The sequence below is a fragment of the Lepidochelys olivacea genome (assembly GCF_965140295.1).
Source record: "Lepidochelys olivacea isolate rLepOli2 genome assembly, chromosome: 8".
NCBI classification, from domain to species: domain Eukaryota; kingdom Metazoa; phylum Chordata; order Testudines; family Cheloniidae; genus Lepidochelys; species Lepidochelys olivacea.
In genome coordinates, this window is record NC_140418.1 from 86782901 (window position 1) to 86805506 (window position 22606).

Here is a 22606-nt window from a genome sequence, read left to right on the forward strand (position 1 = left end):
TTCAGCCACTAACCTTCACAGACTCTCACTGATTCTCCACAAAATGAGGCATACATTGCTTGTCAGTGAGGCCATATACTGTCACTCATCTAAGAAGGCAGAGTTGGTGTTGTAAGCAGATTGTTTTAGAGTCTGCAAATAGATAGGGTCCTACCAAATTCCTGGTTCATTTTGGTTAATTTCACAGCCACAGAATTTTAAAAATAATAAATTTCACGATTTCAGCTTTTTAAATCTGAAATTTCATGGTGTTGCAATTGTAGGGGACTGTCAAGGTTCCTCCCCTACTCTGAACTCTAGGGTACAGATGTGGGGACCTGCATGAAAAACCTCCTAAGCTTATCTTTACCAGCTTAGGTCAAAACTTCCCCAAGGTACAAAATATTCCACCCTTTGTTCTTGGATTAGCCGCTACCACCACCAAACAAATACTGGTTACTGGGGAAGAGCTGTTTGGAAACGTCTTTCCCCCCAAAATACTTCCCAAAACCTTGCAAGGGTTGTAAGGTTATTGTAAGGGGGGTTGCAGTACTGCTGCACTGTTATTGGTGGTGGCTCTGCCTTCAGAGCTGGGCAGCGGGAGAGCAGCGGCTGCTGTCCGGGAGCCCCGCTCTGAAGGCAGAGCCGCCTCCAGCAGCAGCACAGAAGTAAGGGTGGCAGCGTATGGTATTGCCACCCTTACTTCTGCTCTGCTGCTGGCAGAGCTGGGCCTTCAGTCAGCAGCCGCCACTTTCCGGTTGCCCAGCTCTGAAGGCAGAGCAGAAGAAAGGGTGGCAATACCACACGTTGCTAAAATAACCTTGTGACCCCCCCTTCAACTCCCTTTTGGGTCAGGACCCCCAATTTGAGAAACACTGGTCTCCCCTGTGAAATCTATATAGTACAGGGTGAAAGCACACCGCAAAAAAAAAAACAGATTTCACAGGGGGAAACCAGATTTCACGGTTTGTGACAAGTTTTTAATGGCCATGAATTTGGTAGGGCCCTACAAATAGGTTACCAAGACAACTGAATAACTTCCCAATTCATATCAACATAATAAAGGCCCTGGTTTTTTAAAGGTCAGACATTGCTGGTCAGTCAGTTTAGTTAACAGAACAGGTACCTCACCGAGAGAGCATTATTTCTTTAGGGTCATATAATTTCGTTTTAATAAGTGATGTATCTGTAGAATATATTGGGGGAAAGTGTATATGTATAGCACTCATTTAAGCAGAAACCTTCATTTGCAGGACACCAATTCTGGTCCCAGAAGAATCCACTGAAATTATTTTTTTCTATATTGAATTTGCATCAGACTTACTGAAACGAGCAGGCAACAAGAGTGTAACGGGCTGTAGCCTTAGAATGTCACCTGTCCTGCAAGAAATTTCCTACCCCACCAGGGAATTTCCATTGAATAAGTAACAGTGAGTTTGAGAAAGAAAGGAGTCTCCCTTCCTGTAAGACATTCTAAGTCTCCAGGATCATAAGTGTTAAAGCCTGGGGCTGGAGCTTGCCATCCTCATAATGATTAAGTAGATTCTGAGTCCATGTTCTATAGAACGAGGATGATTTTCATTCATTCCTTCCAGACTTATCCATTTGGCTAGAAAGGTTTGGGGATTGGTTCCTTGGGGTGTATATACCTGTACTATGGATGTCCCAAAATAACAGAACTTGTTTTCAACCCAGAACTACCTAACAGATCTTAGCAGAACACTGCACTGCAAACATTCAAGGGCCTTCCCATCTTTCTTGAATGCTCTTCCCAGGCAGATCCCCTGGTAAGAGCTCACTTGTGCTCTGGTTCAGCAGCGCACTTATGTATGTGTATGACTTTATGCATAGTCCCACTAACCTCTAATATTCACATATATAACGTTACACATGGGTTTCCATGTTTTGTTCTATTGGGGCCTTGGAGACGAAGGCAGCTCCACTCTCAGAGGGTGAAATTCACCCCAGTTCTGAGGGTTCATGGGGATTAAAAGGTGCAGAGAATCTTTGCAGATCCTGCATTAGGGTGAGTTGTACCCATCATGCCACAAAGCAGTTACGGTTTACCCATCCCTGAAGTGATTTAAAGCTGTCTCAGATATCAGGTGGGTTTCCTCCACCAGCTGAACTGATAAATGTGGGTAATCGTGTAAACCATCTCTAAGCAATATGTAGGAAACTGAAGCTTCAGATCCATTTATATAAACCACTGTGTATGGCACAAAATGTCAGCCTTTCACACTGCATGGGTTTTAGTTTTCAAAATGAATTGTAAAGTTAATACAGTGCAGTTGTGAATTCCTGCATATATTAATAAAATAATATGTACAGTGTCATGGAAGTGCCAATTCAGAACAGATTTATTTTAAATATCACAATAAATTCATGTGATGATTGAGTTGTCACTTGATACATTTTAAGGACCTGTAACACTATTAACTTGCTTTCAAAATAATGCATGATTTTAAAATACATTTTGTTGTTTTAAATGAAGCAGCACTTCTTAAAGAAACCATATTTATAATTAAATGTCTCAGCAAATGTTGGGTGTTGTTTCATTTTGAATAAATCTTACACTCACAGCATTAAATCGAATATGGCAGCTAATATGGAAAATTGAAATGGAGACGACAGAGTGAAGTTCTTTTGCTATGATTTGCATGTCTACTGTTGTCTTACTAGTTATTTCATATTTTTTCAGCGGTTGCATTATGTTTTCATGGTATTTTCATTGTATGGCCCAGGATCCTTTGGATTTAGGTAATGCTACTGTTAAATCTTTTTTAATTAAGAGCATTAAGTTGCCGCTTGGAAATGTTACTAGTTATTTGCACCTGTGCAATATTTATTAAGATTGGTATGTTTGGTTTGTGTAGCACTATTAAATCCAATAAAAGAAATGGAAAAAGTGGAGTATAAAGTACTACCATTGCGAGATAGTGAGATGTCACAAAGTTAATGATTTGTTATACTACGTGTGGAGAATTTTGGAATTGTATATAGCTTCTTTTTACTATTCCTTGTATTGCACCAAGTAAATTAAACTTCTTCAAAATGTGGTTTGATATTGGTGTTTTCAATGTATGTTTTCTAGAAACAGTTTAAACAGAGGATAATAAACAATTATTTCCTCAAGTTCACCTAAGAAAATGCCAGAATTGCCTTAATCATGTTTCTTATGTTCACAGTCTTTGTCACTGCTTATGTTTGCAAAAATACTTAGTGTGAAAGAAAGCCTTTTTGTACACAGGTTTCAGTATTTCACAAGAAGAATTCCTTGTGAATTTTGGCTTGAAAACTTTAATGGTAGGTTTAGAAAGCTGGCAGAATGGAAATTTGCAAATTGGAATGTGGTATCCTGTGTACTGTGTATTGGTGATGCATGAATAAAATAGTTCTAAAAAGAAAGACAGTGATGTGAATCTCATGACATAGGTTTGATTTATTGCATGTTTTTCACAGAATCTCTGGTGGTCAGTTGAATCTTTCAATAAAAGGTCTTATGGGTGTCTCTTGCATGACTGTTTATTGTCTCATTTTGTATCTGTGTTCCATGTGTAATTAATATCCAAATGTTCTTTTTTTTCCTTTTCCCTTTTTGTAGAAATTATTGAGCCTACTACCTCTAGTCCTGTCTCAAGCCCAGGTCAGTATCCACATACATTCACAACGTATGTTTGGGTACTCTCTCTCTCTCTTCAGGAATCATGACTTTTACATTGTCATATCAATAAGTTGAATTGATATTGGGCAGTATTGTTTCTGGTACTGCTGGATTGTCTCTTTCCTGTCTTTGTGTATTCATTGGTCTGTCCTTCCTTGAGCTGTATACTCTGCTCTTTTATTAGTTTCTTTCTTTGAGAAAACTGTTCTGGTTTGTATCTCTCCTGCCTCCCTTCTCTCTCTGTCTAAAGATTATGCAGTAATGCATACAAGGGGACTTAGTTGTGCATTGCCTTTACTTTTAGTACTCTTTGTAGTGTTAGCTGTAGAAAACTGACGGTTGGTTTGTGTTACTATAAACAAGGCATTTGCTTTGGCTTTTGTAAACCTTTTTTCTATAATATCTAACAAAATGAAGGAATGTATTTAGCTTTTCTGAAAGAAACATTCCAGGTCATCACTACTTCTGAAAAACTCAAGAGAAGGATCTCAGGGAAGTCAGGTTCTCCTCATAGAAGTCGTCTTGTTGAAGGAGGTGGAGTTTGCCTCCATGTAAAAAAGGTTGCAGAGCCTGGCCCTACACTTGGCCCCCATGATCTGTGAGAGTCGTGAGGATTATCCATACAGAGGCCTTGACCCCTGGGAGATTTCCCATTATTGGTTCCCTAACAATGTGTCTCCATTGGAATCACTCTAACAGGGACTGCCTCAGCCATGAGTGTCCCCAAAATGCAGTGGAAGGAGGAACTCTGTAGAAAAGATAATATAGTCCCTGTCTGTATTTTTTTTTTACTAATGTCCACAGGGACAGGGCAGGGGGAAATGATGTGTCCCCTTCCAGACCTTCCCGGTTGAACTTTCTTCCCCCAGTCCATGTAAAGAATTCTCCACAGGGTCTGATGATGGTACCATGGGTGGCACAAAGGTGGCTAAATCTCCTTTTACACACAAGGAGTGAGATCTGCAAGCTGAGAGGTCCCTCCAAACAGAAACCTAGGAGGCACAATCTGGATCAACAGCTATACAAATTTTGGTTCCATTTTTGCATATAACAGTGGTTGTCTTTTGCACAGTTAAATTTAAGGATTTTTATAAAACCATATTTTCTCAACTGGTCAGAAAAACTGACCCCACACATATGATGTGTGAAAAGAAAACTCCTTTCACACAATTATTTTTAAGAAAATGGTTATTATAATATACTAAGAGTTTTTTATGTTATCAGATTACTAATCTGCAGTGTAGTCATGTGGCTTTTAGGAGAAAACTGAAAGCAGTTAATATACCGAGCTGCGTTTCACAAACATGTACTGTTTCTTAGCAAAAGTATCTGAAGGAGAGTCAGATGCTTCCGGGGAAAAAGGGAAAAAATTGGCACAAAACTTTTCCTGAGAGAAGCAGGATTTGGGCCTCTATTCTTCTCTCTGCTGTGAGACATGGTAAAGAAAAAAACAAAAGTAAAATTTAACCCTCAGTTAATCCTCTACAGGAGCAGAAATGGGGGGTGGAGTCAATGTACCCTGGCTCCTTTCCCTAAAGGGACTGGAGACCAAACCCGTTGCATCCTCTGTGGCCCTATCTCAGGGTGGGCAAACTACGGCCCATGGGCCAAATCTGGCCCACCAGCCATTTTAAGCTGGCCCTTGAACTCCCGCAGGGGAGTGGGGTCAGGGGCTTGCCCCACTCCGGCACTCTAGCCGAGGAGCAGGGTTGGGCACCGCTCCACATGGCTCCCGGAAGCCGCGGCATGGGCCCCCTCTGGCTCCTACACGCTCCAATGGCCCCCGCGTTCACTCCAATGGGAGCAGCAGGGGCGGTGTCTGTGGACAGGGCAACATGCAGAGCTGCCTGGCCGTGGCTTCGCATAGGAACCAGAGAAGGGACATGCCGCTGCTTCCAGGAGCTGCTTGAGGCAAGCGCTGGCCGGAGCTTGCACCCCTGAGCCTCTCCCCAAGCCCTAACCCCCTGCCCCAGCCCTGATCCCCGTCCCACCCTCAAAATCCCTCAATCCCAGCCCGGAGAACCTTCCTGCACTCCAAACCCTTCATCCCCAGCCCCACCCTAGAGCCCACACCCTCAACCAGAGCCTGCACCCCTTCCCGCACCCCAACCCTCTGCCCAAGCCCTGATCCCCCTCCCACCCTCAGAACCCCTCGGTCCCAGATCAGAGCACCCTCCTACACCTCAAACTCCTCATCTTGGAGCCTACCTGCCCCAGCCAGAGCCCTCACTCCCTCCTGCACTCCAACCCAATTTTCTGAGCATTCATGGCCTGCCATACAATTTCTTTTCCCAGATGTGGCCCTCGGGCCAAAAAGTTTTCCCACCCCTGCCCTATCTCCTTTTTCCATCAGGGTAATAGTCACCGGTAAATCCACAAGGTGACTCATGGGCTTTCTCCTTCCCCTCCCCCACAGGATTTACTAAAGGAGAGTACAATATAACCCAAAGTAAAGTGTTCACTGGCTAATGATGTAGAAGTCAATAAGGAGGAGGTACAAAAGAAAAACTAAGAAGCATATTGAACCTTCCCATCAAGCTCCAAGGTTAACCTTGAGAAGGCTCTATTAAGATAGAGGCTGGGCAGACTGTAAAGGAGTGTACTTTCCAAAGTCCACAGATACAGAGGCTCCAGTTTCACAGAGGGGCTGCACGTCCATGCTACCATTTGTATCTTCCTTCCCTCAAGAAACTGTGCTGCCTTTATCCACCCCAGGACCTCCTACACCTGCAATCCAAAGCATTTCAACTAAACTACCAAGAAAGATCAGTAACGTGGATTTATTTAAGACCATAATATGGCTCTCATAAAAAGGAAAGACAAAATAAAGCCGAGACAGGGGTGAAAGGGAAGGATGAACTTGACCTGCAAAGAACAGACACAGGTTCTACTGAAGTTAAACCAAGCTAGTCAGGCGATTTTTCACTGTTGTTAATAGACCTCTACGGAGTGAAATATAGGTAGATCGAGAAATGTTTTTATAGATAACAGAAGCCTTTAAGGAGTCCAGAACTTTGATATAACTCAGATATTGAATGGCATGTCAACTGTGCACAAACTTCACACTGAATTATTCTTTCTATATGTATTGCAGAATTGCTTTGTTATACAGTGTGTTGAACAGTCTACATGGTCTGTTGCTATTCTGGACCTAATTCAAGGAAATGAGGCAAGAATGATAAATATTATATGGTTAAAGTTAGATGGCATCTAATATTATTCAGTTTGAAAGACTTATGAGGGTAAGTACTGCAGCAAGGATCACAGACATGTCTAGTTTAGGAAAGCTGACTTTGAATTAACATAAAAGGTCACAAAGACATTTTTATGGAATTCTTAGTAAATGGGAAAATCTACTACAGACAAAAATATATAGTTTAGAAACTAATGAAGTGAGAGACCAGCATCCCAATGTGATATATTTCTCTTAATACTGAAATTGGATACAAGAGATCACTGTGGTTAAGCAGGGATGTAAAAAGGGAGCTAAAAATAAACAAAAGGCATTTGTTTGAGGTACAGTCTGCAAAATAGGAATGGCACACCTTTAAAGCCAAAGAGAAGAAAATTAAGAGAAGAAAAAGATAATGAATAGATATAGATATGAATATCATATATGTATGATATATTCGAACTTTAAATAATTTCAAAGATGAGTTTAAAATACATTTGCAAAATGAAAAACATAAGAGAGAGTTGATCTGTTGACAGTACAGATTTAAAAGTTGCAACAAAATCAAACTGGTTAAAGAATAAGGGTTCAGTCATAATCCTTCCTCATGAAAGTTAGTCCTACTGAAATCAACATAGCAGTTGAATTGTTCTAAATTTGCCTTGCATAACTAGACAAAGTTCCTGTGTATTACTTACACTTTTCTATTCTGAATATGTTAAATATCTAGGGTATTCTGTTACTATTACTATAATATCATGTAATTTCAAAGTCAATTAAAAGTTTTCCAGGGCAGCCAAGATCTGAGCCCCTAGCATGCCTCACTCTCAACAGAGGAGGACAACAACGTGGACTAGGATAGTACTGTTGCTGAGGACTTTGTTTATGGGGGGAAATGACCAGAATAAAGATTTTGGTAGAAATTAAAGATTAATAGATTAACATAAAAAGAAAAGGAGTACTTGCGCATCCAATGAAGTGGGCTGTAGCTCACAAAAGCTTATGCTCAAATAAATTTGTTAGTGTCTAAGGTGCCACAAGTACTCCTTTTCTTTTTGCGAATGCAGACTAACACAGCTGCTACTCTGAAACCTAGATTAACATAAGAAACATCCATTCTTTTTTTTCAGAATGAGGGTAGTGAAGTCTACTTAATATTTTATAAAGTCTTTGCCATATCAGTTTCTGATTCAACTAACAGGACTGGAAAATTGAATTATTAACACCATTATTCACAAAAATAAGGTCTATGAAATGTAGCAAGTGTTAAGATTAAAAGAAAACTATACTGTGATCAGCCCTGCAGGGTGAAGGTATAAAAGGTAAGGGGTGTTTTCCACTATGATAAATTGTACAGTGCATTTAAAAAACTAATGTATTTTTTTATTGCAAATGGCATTTCTGAGCTTATTGGTCGCCATTAGAGCTTATGCTAATTGGTTAGTCTCTAAGATGCCACAAGTACTCCTTTTCATTTCGGTAAAAACAGTCTTGTGACCCCATAAATGTTAAAGCAAATACAAAAGACTGTATGCATATTTCCATCTGCTTTACCACTGGTTGAACATTTTAAATATTAAACTTAATATAAATATTAAACACAGAAATTCCTTTTCTAACTACATTTTGATCATATTAACACTGTAGCAGGTTTACAGTCTTCTCCAAGTTTTATGCATAACGTTTTTAGTGAGATGGTACACTGAGATTATCAGGCTTTAGACATGACAAATGAATTTTAAAAAACGTAGGTCCAGTCTTTTTCATACTGAAGACAATGGCAAAACTTTCTTCATGCTGTAAGTTTGCTGCTACATTAAGATTGTTTATTCGTAGATCAAAATGCTAGTCAAAATATAGAGTGCTAAATAAACAGTATAATTTCAGGCAACATCAGAGACAATTTTGGGAAGGATTTAATAAACATAATTTGAAAAACAACTAACATAAAGTAGATTTTTGAGAGGCAGGGGTTGTTTAACTAACTGGCTGTCACTGGTTTTCAGAGATATTGCCATCATTACAGAGAAAGTAAATAAAGTGGTGATTATATCCTGAAATTTAATCAAAGCATTCATTATGAATTCCATGTTAAAAACTATTGACTAGCCAGCAGAATTCATGATGTGAAGATGAAAATACCTTGTTTTATAGAAAATTGGCTCAGGAGCGATATAAAAATGAGTAATTGACAATTTCTGCAGCTGGAAATTTTTTTGGACTTGTGTAGACAAAGTAAATTGATAGCTGCAGTAGCAAAAGATTATTGAATTAGAAGCAGGAATATACAAAAAATATAAGAGCTGCCTACTGTACAGACCAAGAGGGAATTCAACGTTATTGCAGCAAAAATATTTGAAATCACTATCCTATTCCACATCTGTATTTAAAAAAAGCATTAAAAAGCTAGGAAACATCAAGAGAGAGAAGATAAACCTCAAATGAAATGTTTCTTTACAAGGAACAAGGGTCACGATTAATCGCAAATACATTCTTCAATATTGTCACCTTTTCATGGAATCATTGTTTGAGCCAAAACCAGTTCTGTGAACTTATTCATGATCGCTTGTTAAACTATAATCAGTTTCACTTAAATATGTTAAAACTATGTTTGTAATTTATTTACAAATATGGCAGAGAAGCATTTTCACCTGACTGTCAGACTATACAGAGATGCACACATAATGAAATAATTTAGCACTGCATGTGGTACTGTTCACTCAAGTGGCCCAAATTCATATGATAGTTCTCCATAATTACTGAATTGCTTTAACAGCAGAAAGGTATATCATACATTCTTTATTAAAAGAAAAAGTAACCTTCCTTTCATTGTCTTTCTGATTTTTTCAATGCTTCCATTCCTTACCTAGTTTTTACTGGGCTCTTAAACATTTTTTGATTCTTTAAATACAGTTTACTATTATGTGTAATTCCTCACCTGGGATTCACCCCATCGGTTAACAATTAATCCACCCTGTTTCAAATCATAAACATTCAACATGGCTGCACTTATACATGTATCAAAGTTCCATAACAGTATTTCCAGCCAGGCTTAGTATAAACATTTGGAATAAGGTAAAGTTCCATTGAGTTGACCATCATGCATTAGGAGGAAATTAAAGATGTTAAATTTAGTCTTATCAAAGAAGAAAAAAAGACTTTTATGTAACTTAATCAATGCCTTTGAAATAGCTACAAGTTTTTAGGTTTCTAGGACCTAGCTGTTGAAATATCTTCTCTTCCCTTTGAATAACTCATAATAGATCAAAGAAACTTGACAACATTATACCACTGTCTAGTTTTTTACTTCTGTAGTAAAAGTTATTCAAATGAAGAAGCAGAAGCAAATGTTTTTATTAGGATTTTTTTAAGCCATGTACAGACTGAAGTCTGAATTCTCTTCAGTCTCCTACACTGCCACCAATTTGAGACAGGAAGTACTTTACCAGATGAAGTTGGTAGTACATTGCAAAGCACTATGGGATTGTCTGGTAAAAATACTTGAAAACCATCTGGAGACGATGTCAGCAAAGTGGAAGAAATGGAAATTAGACTGCAAATAATTTGGGGGCACAATGCAGCATAAAATCTAATATTTTAGCATTTTGTGAAGGGGTAGATTACTGCTGACTGTGACAGTGAGTGCCTAAAACAAGGGTTCTGAACATGAGGATTCTGGAGATGCCAATGGATAGTACAGAAAATTACTTAATTACCTGAAGTCCTGAAACTGAAACTAAAAGACAGACTAAGTCATAGGCAAATAGGATCCCCAGGATCCCCTAAGAAGAACAGTGAGATTGTCACTGAGACAGAATTATTTAGGCAGCACAACAGTTGAAACAGAATGAGAGGTATCAGTTCTTGTTCTTTCCTACATCAGTCCCGCTAGGGCATGTTAGACAACAAGAAGTGTTGCAAATAAAGGAGGTTTATTTGGAAGGTGGGTGTGAAGTCTACTATCATGTTGCTTTCAAAGATGAATGTTACTCATGATCAGAAGAGACATGCTCTGAGAGAGTGATTTCTGCAAACTGTTTATAGCAAAAGATTTGGGAAAGTAAGTGAGGCAAGGCCATGCTCATTGAAAGACCTGGGGACTCTTAAATCTAAAATAGCTAAACACGAGTTGATTTTGTTCTGTTGGTCTGTTGTGTCTTTTGATAAACCCGTACAAAAAGATTTGGGAAACCCAAATGTGGGACCTTTTATTTGTTGTTTCACTGTTCTAACCATAAGGTTTTTCCGGAAAAAGTGTGTAGAATCCATGTGAAGTATTTGCTTTGCAAAGCAGCTTCAGGCTTTTTAGTTGATGAAGTGCTAAGCAGTCAGGGCCACCAGCACATCTTAGCAGGTTCTCTGCACCTGGCAGGACTGGGCCATCATTACCTCTCAGAATAGGACATAGAATCATAGAAGTATCATAGAAGTTTAGAGTTGGAAGAGACATCAGGAGGTAATCTAGTCCAACCCCCTGTTCAAAGCAGGACCAACCCTAACTAAATCATCCCAGCCAGGGCTTTGTCAAGCCAGGCCTTAAAAACCTCTGAGGATGGAGATTCCACCACTTCCCTATTGTGACAAAGTTCTGCCCTTGGCTCCATGGGTCCCACGTTCCCTGGCGGATTTTGCTAGCCTCAGAGGCTCACTGTGACCCTCCACGTAACCCTTCTTTCTCTAGAGACAAGGGTCACAGTCTACTGAGCCATTTTCATCATAAGCCAGTGAGGGAGGTGACGAGAAGTTATCCTTCCTTGCACAGTCTCTGTTGTCTCCCAGTCTCAGTGATTAATCAGGTGGCAAAGGTCGGGGGGGGGGGAGCCCAGGCCCACACTCTACTCAGCATCTCCAACAGCACAACTTCCTCCCACAGCTCCTGACATGCACACCCACCTGGCTGACTGAGAGGCTTTTAACTAGTTTCAGCCAGCCCCTGATTGGCTTCAGGTGTCCCAATCAACCTAGCATTCTCCCTGCCTTCTGGAAAGTTCTTAATTGGCCCCAGGTGTCTTAACTGACCTGGAGCAGCTGCCATTTCACTTATCCTGGTACCAGGAATTTGTTTAGCCTGGAGCTAATATATCTATCTCCCACTACTTTTCTATAGCCATCTGGCCTTGCCCCGTCACACTATGTAACCCATTCCAGTGCTTTACCACCCTCCTAGTGAAATAGTATTTCCTAATATCCAGCCTAGACCTCCCCCACTGCAACTTGAGACCATTGCTCCTTATTCTGTCGTGTGCCACCACTGAGAACAGCCTAGCTCCATCCTCTTTGGAACCCCTCTTCAGGTAGTTGAAGGCTGCTATCAAATCCCTACTCACTCTTGTCTTCTGCAGACTATATAAGCCCAGTTCCCTCAGCCTCTCCTCATAAGTCATTTGCCATAGCCCCCTAATCATTTTCATTGACCTCTGCTGGACTCTCTTCAATTTGTCCACATCCTTTCTGTAGTGGGGGGCCCAAAACTGGACACAATACTCCAGATTTGGCCTCACCAGTGCTGAATAGAGGGGGAATAATCACTTCCCTTGATCTGCTGGCAATGCTCCTACTAATGCAGCCGTTAGCCTTCTTGGCAACAAGGGCACACTGTTGACTCATATCCAGCTTCTCATCCACTGTAATCCCCAGGTCCTTTTCTGCAGAACTGCTGCTTAGCCAGTCGGTCCCCAGCCTGTAGCAGTGCATGGGATTCTGTCTTCCATCCATGGGATCCTTCCGACATCACTTAAATATTTTTCTTCCCTTCTCTCCAGCCCCCGTGGACAACTGTCCACAGAGGCTCCAACCAGGTGTAGTAATGGTTCATGAGTTCATTAACATTCTTATATAAACCAATAATTTTGAATAGATATTATGTGTTTAATTTGTTATTTAATTATTACAGGCACATTGAATACCAATGACATACATGTCATTGGTATTCAACTGCATGTTGTATTGTGTTCTTTTTTTATTTTAAATTTAAATTTAAAGAAGTTCAGATAAAAATATTCTGAATGATGACAGAGTTTGATACTCAGGGAAAAGCTACATTAGTGAAAAACTAATCATGAACAATGGAATATTATCTAAAGATTAGAGAATACAGAGGTAAGTTTTCACTGTAATGCATGGGGATTTAAGCATGTGACTCTCATTCAAGTTAGTGAGAGTAATGCAATACTTTTTTCGTGTTGTACTGAGAATTTACTTCCAAGTAAAAAGGAACTTCTAGGAATATTTGAAGTTAACTTAGAATGGGAAATGTGTGCTAAGCCAAGTTCTCTCTCTGTGTTTAACAATTCTCTTTGCCCTTATGACTGAGTGCACAAGCACAACAGTATATCATTGGTATGATAAGCCTTTTGAAATCTGTGTCTCAATGAAGTAAAAGGGGGCTCTTGCGATAATGCTGCTCTAAAACTCCCATAAGAGTCTATCGTGCAATGAGTTTGCATGTGAAGAAGAGTTCAAGTGAGTCTTGACATGAAAGATCAATCATAAGATAACCAAAGGTCTATTGGGTCAAATGTATCTAAATTAAGGAATGAAGAATCCAACTAAGCCTTCAGAGAGTTACATTCCAACATGTCAATAATTGATGTTTTACCATCAAGTCCTTACATTAACATATGCATGATCTGAAGTGGTTCTTTCATAATGTTGAGATTCTTTTCCACTTATATACAATGAGCAGTGTTAAATATGGGTCAGTTCTGATGTTCAATTTACTAGCTTTTCCCAGTTGAAGTCAGTCAGGCTCTATTTTATGCAGTCATGCTTCTGGTTTAATTTATGAAAACTTTCTAAAATTAATTCAACAAAACCAGAAGATTATATATTGTTTTACAGAATGTTTTCATGGAAAAGCGTGGTTCAAATGCCTGTATGCAGAAACGTTTCAATGATCTCAGAGTCAGACTCAGGTGGCTGGGGTAGACTGACAAAGCTATTTTTCAGGTCCTCCATCCCCAACATAACCAACTCCCATCCACCGTGGTCATATCAATATACACAGGATTTTTGGTAGGACTAATTAAATTATTCCTCAGAGCATCTCCAAATTTAACTGACTGAAGGTATATCTACACTGAAATGGGGAGGTGTAATTTGATCAAGATAGCACACTAAAAATAGAAGTGTGGTCAGGCTGCACAAGGGGCAGGAGGGTCTAAGACCCTAAGTAACTACCCTCTTCTGCTGCTTGCACTGCCACAGCTACACTTCTGTTTTTAGTGCACTAGCTTGAGCAGAGCTCAAGTGTGGGTATGTCTACTCGAGCTGGCAATTACATTTCCAATTCCACTGTAGACAGACCCTGAAACTGTACAAAAATGTGGAGGAAGTCCTCTTGCTCCACTCAGTCTTCTGCTTCAGGAGAAGGGAAAACCATCTACTTATGCTAGAATCTGTGCACTTCTATAATTATAAAACATGTTTTGGAGGACAATTCTACAAATAACCTAGGGATCTGGGGGCTGCTAGCTAACCAGCCATTTGGTTCAGGGGGGCTGTAGTATTTACATAGTACTTTACAAAGCTAAAATAATTAACCATCCCCTCAGTCCCTGTGAGAAAGGGAAATAATATTATAAAAAGCAAACAAATGGGGGAACCAAAGGATGAAAGGTTCTTCTTCAAGCATTTTTCACACTGATCCCACTGTAGGTGTGTGCATCCCATGCATGCAAGCCTAGAACCTGTTAGACAGCAATGTCCACTGGGGCATATGCACATGTGCTCTGTGCACCCTCATGCTTCCTACAAGAAGGGTAATAAGGGCAGAACCAATCCAACTGCCATGCAGTTCCTGCTCACTGCCTATGGTAGTGAGTCAGAACTCACAGTGTCCTCTTACTTTCCTGTAGCTCTTAGATAGTTTAGGGTTTATAGCTGGTTAGTTTGATTAGTATTAATGTGGGTTTTGATAAATCTTAATTTAAGCTGGTTGGCTTTATTTTTTTTAAAAAAGATTTTTCTTTCTTTGAGACTCACCCTAGAGAATGTCCAGAAGATGTCTTATAAATTATTTGACATTTTGCACCTGGTATCCAAGGTCATTCAGCCATGACTGTTAAAGAGAACATTCTTGACCCTGCCAAAAATCTGTTGCAGACCCCATCATCTATCTCTGCCACATCTAAGAGAGCAGATTGCTGAACCAGTTTCCTCCTAAAGGACATTCAAGTACATTTTTACCCACCCAATCCCTCTGTCTTTGATTGTTACAACAGCTCACAAAAAGTCTAAGCTGCCTGGGTCCCCTACTCTACACCCAGAGACAAGGTGCCCAAGAAGACACATCTTATAGGAAGAAAAGTTTACTAATATGCTAGTTTGAAGATTCATGTAGCCAACTAACAGGCTTTCTTGGCTAAGTACAATTTTATTCAATGGGGAAAGTTTTTAAGTAAACTGAAAAACTTCTCCTCAGAAGACTAGAGACAAATTGAAGTCAGTGGTTAAAGAAGGCCAGTTGGTGGCGAAGACAGCTCTACAAGCCTCATTGAATGCCTCTGACACTGCAATGAGTTCAAAGGCCATTATGGTCACTATGCAAAGAACATCATGGTTCCAGTCATTGGCCATTCCAAAAGTGGTACAGGCCACAATTGAGGACCTTCCTTTTGAGGGCCATGACCTTTTTAATTCAAGAATTGATGAAGCACTTCATTCTCTAAATGACTCTGTTCGGTCTCTCGGTCTTTACACCCCATCGCAGAAGAAAGAGCAAAGTAGATTGAAATCCTTCTTCAGGCAAAGACCTCCATCTTCTTTGTATCAGTACAACAGGGCTCCTGATTTTTTCTATAAAAAGGGTTACCTTCTAGAAGACGAGAGGCCTGCCTTCTTTTTTTGTGACAGCAAATTCTTCATGGGCATGAGGTTGCAGGTTTGATGCACTGATGGAGAGTCCTGAACCCAGTTGTAGAGCATCTTTACCATTTCTCTCCTCCCTTTGGAAGTCACCTTTCCTTTTTGTTTGCAGATACATAGTCTGCAATTTTTACTGACCAGTGTTTCTTAGAAATTATCTAGCAAATATATTCCATATCTCCCTTCCCCAACTTATCCATCTTCAGGGACCTGTTTCATGACACAGTGCTGCTTTTGGAGACAGACTCTCTTCTTCAACTGAGTACAGTAGAAGAGGTGCCTCCAGAGTTTTGAAGCAAGGATGTGACAGGGTGCTGGGCACAGGGTTGCTGATACAGCCCTCTGTCACGCCAGCTCCCATTTAGGAGAATAGATTACAGCTGGCTGGAGGTAATCTGGCCCTACTTGGGGAAGCAGGGACAGCTGCCACCTAATTAACCTGGGACTGTATAAAAGCCTCAGAAGAAGGAAGCCAGGAAGAGCAGAAAGAAAGGGAAAAGGTAGGGAGTGGAAGCAGGGAGGTAGCTCTTCTCTCCCTCCCTCCTGCCTGCAGACAGTGAAGGGCCAACTGTATATGGTGAAACGGTGGTGGGAACAAGCCTGTGAATAAACCACACCAGTGGATACTAACCCCCAGGGTTCAGAGTGACTTTGTAGACCTAGCAGAGGCAGGAACAAAGGGGGCCCTGCTACAAAGAGTTTCTATCCCCACTACTTACTCATTCCAAAGAAGAAAGGAGGATAACATTAAATTTTAAATCTCTGGCATCTGAACTAGTTCATCTGTTGCTTCAAAAGATCTTCCTTTTTTCTATAATTCCTTCCTTGGATTCTATTAATTGGTTCACAACTGCTGACAGGCAGGATATTTGCTTCTATGTGTCAATCCTTTCAGCTCACAGGAAGTTTCTGTATTTCATGGTCAATGTGTTTCACTGTCAGTTCAGAGTCCTACTCCTTGGCCTCTGAATAGCTCCAAGGGTTTTACCAAATATCTGGCAGAGATGGCAGCTCATATAAAGAGAAAAGACTTCCATGTGTATCTCAATGGTTGGCTGATTGGAAGTCATTCATAGCAGAAGGTCACAAGGGATGTTCATGCAGTTCTTCATTTATTTCCCAAACTAGGCCTCAAGATCAATTGGGACAAGCCAGCTTTCACCCCTACTCAATCTAAAAAATGTATAGGGGCAATGTTGGACTCTAGATCAATGAGAGCATAGTCTCTGCAAAGAATCTCTTGATCTCTTTCATTCAGTCTCATCCAAAAACCTCACTGATAATCAGCCTCAGTTTTCTGGATCATATGGCAGCTTGTATTAACATGACTCTACACGCAAGACTACACCTCTGGCCTCTTCAGGGCTGGTTAAGGAGGATTTATCAGCCAATCAAACACACCATGGACGTACAGTATAGAAGTTCACCTGAAAATACTGTCATCTCTGCTTTGGTAGAAAGACCTCAGAACACCTGCCAGCATATTTTTCTTCAACCACCACCTTCTTCAAAGACTCTGGTGACTGATGCATTCAGACAAGGCTGAGGGACTCATCTGGACTCTCTTCAGACACAGGACATGTGGTCCTGAGCTTAATATCTTTACACATAAATGTTCCAGAGCTGAAGGCTGTTTGGCTAGCCTACAAGGTGTTTCTGCCTCTCCTTCAGGGTACCACTACTCAGATATTGACAGACAATAGAAGATTGATGCATTTTTTAACACACAAGGAGGGTCAAGATCATCCCCCTTATGTTGAGAAGAGACATACCTGGTGCATCCTACATCAGATCAGCCTCACTGGCTTTCATCTTCTAAGTATATGGAACAGTGTGTTGGATCAGCTGAGCAGGAAAAGATCTGTAACTCATGAGTGGGAGCTGAAAGTCTCGGTTATAGATTAAGTATTCCAGGAACAGAGAGTCCTCTCCATTGAACCCATGTCATCATGCTCACTATATTACCTCTCTCTTAAAAGAGCATTTTTGGTAGCCATCACTTCGACTCGCAGAGTGAATGAAATTCAGGCTTTGATGACAATACTTTCATAAACGATTTATCATAAGGAAAGGGTTACCCTCATGCCCATATCCACAATGTTTACCAAAAGGATTTTCATATAAATCAATTTATACCTTTTACCAGTATTTTTTCCTAAAGCACCTGACTCCCTGCAAAGGCTGAACTCCACACACTAGAGGTTCTTAGGGCTATGTCCTTTTACCTTTCCAGAACAAAGACATTTTGTAAATCTTTCAGAATCTTTGCAACTTTGGTAATCAGTTTAAAGAGCAGGCTGTTTGCTTTCCAAGACACTCTACATACATTCTTCCCTTTCTAGTTTAGAGCACACTATACTAGGTCTCAGTAGATATATTCAGCTGCTTTTAGGGGAGTCTCTATTTTTGAGACCTGTAGGGTGGTTACTTGGAGTTCAGTTTGTGTGTTTACCAATCACTACTCCAGCTTCTAGATCAGATGCCCAGTTTGGCAGCCATTAGTCAGGCAACAAAGGTGGGATCCATGTGGATAAAATGCTCAAAGAAGAAAGAGGTTACTTACCTTACAGTAACTGGTGTTCTTCTCGAGTCTGTGTGGAGTACTTTTGTCCACACAGATCTCATTACCTGCCCTCCTTCTGCACCAATAGAGTCTGAATTTCTGTATTAGTGAAGGAACTGTATGTAGTTGGAGCTGCTCTGCCCTTTATACCCTCATTGTAGGCAATGTAAAGGTGGGAAGGGTACAAGTGTAGCCCCAATGTCACTGTTGGCTAAAATATTCTAAGTTTGTGCACATGGAACACACACACACACCTACAGCAGAATTCTCTGTAACTTGCGTAAGGCCACAGAAGGACTGAATATCAGAGACTGGATTAGAATTAAAGTGCTCTCTTTCCTGTGATTAGTCCACTAGATCATGCTACATCTCATGCTAGGCCACTTATTCTTGTGGCCACAACTACATTAATGCTCTGCCGAGAAGTCAGTCCAGCAAGAAATAACTAGAATGGGGAGAGTGGCTTTGATAGCCACTCAGCAGCACCCAAGGTAGTACTGCCTTCATAACCACAAATTGGTCTCCACCAATTGGTCCCCCTCCTCCCCCCGGCCCCCCGAAAAAAAAAATCACAGGGCCTATGAGTTTTACAGGAGTCAAAAACCAGCTATTGGCAACTATAGGGAGTTGGACCTTTAAAAAAAAATCAGAGTGGTACAATTGTAACCCTATCAATCATTATCACTGGTTTCGATTTTCAGGCTATATCTTAATAAAAGGGGCTAGAAAGTTACTTTTCTAAAGAAAGACACAGGATGGGTGAGGTAATAGCTTATTGGACCAACATCCACTGGTGAAAGAGACAAGCTTTTGAGCTCAACAGAGCTCTTCTTCAGATCTGGGAAAGGTAATGAGAGTGTCACAGCTAAACTGTTAAGCATAAGGTGTCAATATGAAGTGGGCAATTAACACTTTTTTAATGAAAAAAAACACTTTACTTTTTAAGTAAAAAAGCTGAAGTTCTCCTATACCTTTTTCAGGTGTGCCAACTTCTGAGTATATGGTGCTGGTGGGAGATTACAACCACAAGATTTGTGGGTCCCAGAGTCCAGCATGGAATATAAAGTCTAGTAAATTCCCCTCTATATGTATCCAAGCTCTTTGAAAAAATATGACTCATTTTCATTACTTGATCTACATGCTGACAAAGAAAAAAGTCAATTACATGCTAAGGTGCTAAAATAAATGCTCAAACTCTGCTGGATCTCATTACTGTAGTTTTTTTTCTTTTTTCCTTATCAGTGTTTTTCTAGGTTTCCCTTAGAACTATTTAGCTGGGGAATATCATTAATAGTCCCTATCTCAATAGGTGAAATACTGAACTGATGAGGCTTTTAACACTTCCATACTGTGTAAACACTATCAAGACACTATAACATTGAATCTGCTAGACAAATACCGTAGCACAAAAGAACATTCATTTCACCAATTTTCCATGATCAAGTTCAGTCAAGCTATGCTAATCTGCTACTTTGAGTTTTCAATGTTAAAAATTGTCTATAAAACACATACGATTACTCTGTTGGTATGCTTTGTAAGGTTTTAGTCCAAAAAGCTTAGATAAAATGTGTTTTCATTTGTTATTCCAAGCAGAAAATGTACTACAAATCTACAAAGACTAATTTTAACAGAGTCCTAGTCGTACAATTCTACTTTCTATCTTTGAGATGCCAAAACCAAGCAATTGTAATTCAAGAAGATTATGAATAGGTAAAACATTTCATGAACAAAGTAGTCCCAAAATTCTATATTCACTCAAAAAGGTTATCATCCATATTAGTAGACAGAGGTTTCAAATATTTTTAGCATTTTTACAAAATCCAAATGGATTTTAAATGATCGTATTCTTTAACACAGAACTTCGCATTTGAATGTATTAAACCACTACTAAACTACTTTTTGTCTCTTCTGCAGCACTGATCTGGAGAGCACTTTAAAAAAAAACGCTTGGTTAATTAAAGAAAAAAGATTACAAAAAGGGAGCCTAGTTATAAATTTTTGTTACAAATTTTTGTGCTTAGCTTTGGGTGCCCACATTTGGAAAGTTCAAATTAGCAGTTAAGTACTGAAACCAATTTTAAGCTCCTCTATGCTGATCCTAGCACATGGATGTTGAGTTAGTTGCTCACATTTGAAAATCAGGTGCATTGTTGATATTTACTTGGTCAGTCATTTTCTTGAACTGTAGTCTCATGCAATGCTTTAGTCCCTTACCATAATAATAATTATTCTGAAGACAATGCATTGAAGAATCTTCTATGAGGCTACTGAATTCTTGAAGATGACTAAATAAGTAATAATGACAGGACATAGGGAAATAATTGGGGACTCATGATCTCACACATTATTAAAGGACTTATGAAAATTAAAGACATGCAGTGATGAGGGCACTTGCTTTATATAATTCAGAGGAAAAGTGCATACTGTATCTGTTTCAATACTGTGGGCAGTTTGGACAATTCGTTGAGTCCCCAATTATTTCCCTCTGTCCTGCCATTGTAAATTATCTAGTATATTTTAATATACATAGATACTAAAACAATCTCAATTTTCAAGCAGGCCCTATTAGTCACACGGAAAATCCATTAAGCCCTAGCTTTCTGATCCTACAAAGTCAATGTTCCTATTTTAATCAGTGGTCATTTTGCTTGAATAAGAACTGTGGGACTGGACCCGATGAACCTTAGAATTTACAATGTTATTGAGCCTTTTGGTCAATGCCAGTTTGTAGTAAAATAAATCATCTGACTGGTATTGCTTTTGTGTTGGGAATGTTGTATTCAGTTTTGTTAGAAGAATTACTATAGCAAATTAAATCAAAGTTTCCCCTCAGGATTTTTAAATGTCTTTGCATCTGTGGGTTCTTCCTCTGCTTTCTCAGAAGCAAGGGCCACTAAGCCCTCTCTCTGTTATAGTCTGTGTTAGAGTAAGTAGGCACATTGGAAATAATAACAGTAAATATAAAACAAGTGTTTTCAGTACTGGATTAGGTTGTTTTGAAATTTTGTTGGATCTGGACCTTCTGCTTCTTCTTAACATACCTTTGCAATCATCTCAGGGACCTTATTTTTTTTTAATTGGCTAATTTAAAAAAATCAGTTTTCTGGTTGAAGTATCCTTTGCACACATAATATGATACAATATAATATGCCCTGATTTAAAAAAAAATAATTTTCAGAACACTATAGAGGTTATTTTCTGTGCCCCCGTTGATATGTGTAGTAGTTTATATGAGGGCAATAGAGGCTGCCTCTACAGAAGTTGCTGTCTAGTGAAGTAAGTAAACAAACTGCACAAAAAGAAATACTTTTTTCAGTAACTTTTTTCCGTTATGCTAATCTTAAGTACTTTTGTGATTACAAGTAGGTATAATATTTTCAGACAGACATGTAATTTTTAGGTAGATGGAGTCCCTTTGAAACTAAATCTAAAGTCTTTTTTTTTCCTAAAGTGTTTTGGCTACAGTTGGCCAAATATTTATTTAAAACCTTACCCCTTTCCCTATGTTGGATGCCTTATATTTTTCCTCTTTGTACATTTATGCGGGTAGGTTTATTATTTTTATTGTATTTTAGAATGATATAGTAATGTGAATTGTTGCACCACATTCTGGGGGTAGAAAAGTTTGATTATAAATTCAGCTAATATGGCTATTCATCTTCAGATTATTTAGTGTAGCAGTTGCTATTATAAGAACTGTGGCATATTAAAGCAATGTCAGTTCTTAAACCTGTGACATTTAGATGAATGATAAACTAGTTGTACTCTAGAAAATGAACTGCCTTTGAAGTAAGGTATTCGTCTGCACTTACAAAATAAATGGAAACTTTGTTTCAGAGATGTTCCTAAATCGTCCTGAGAAAAAGTACATTTTGAAAATAAAAACTGTGGAATTAGGTAAATGTTTCTGTTTAAAAGAAGTACGTGTTTCAAAAAACTCACTGTGTGAACTCAGTGACAGCCTCTAATATTTAAAGACTATATTATTTCAGAAGACTCTTGACCACAGCAAATCATAAGTATATTATTCACTGCTTGCTGAATAAATGCATCACATACGAGAAAAACTATTTTCTGTCAGCTAAAGAACAGGACAGAAGTAGGTCATCTTCAGTCTATTGATCCATACTCTGTAGATCTGTATGCAAAATGTAAGAATACTTTCTGCTGATATAATATTGACTACAGACATGCTCTTCTTTGGGAATTTAAATATTAATAAGCTTTCCAACAAACCTGAGTAGCCTTTCTGAATCAAATAGCTGCTCCGAGACTCTGCCTAGTTAGACTCTGCTTAGCCACTGTTTCAAATAGAAATGAGAATTTCCAAGTTTTTCAAAACCTAATGCATTATTTTGATTAA

General features: G+C 39.3%; 1 protein-coding gene across 2 annotated transcripts in view; it reads left to right on the forward strand.

Annotated features, from left to right (window-relative positions):
• Positions 1-22606, forward strand: part of NEGR1 (neuronal growth regulator 1) — a 618255-nt gene that overhangs the window by 545479 nt on the left and 50170 nt on the right. Inside the window, exon 7 of one of the 2 annotated variants that reach the window (XM_084637118.1) lies at positions 3584-3625. The exons of the other annotated variant lie outside the window; for it this stretch is intronic. Coding sequence (XP_084493244.1) covers positions 3584-3625 — 42 coding nt within the window. The remainder of the gene's footprint in view (positions 1-3583; positions 3626-22606) is intronic. 2 annotated transcript variants of the gene reach the window in all.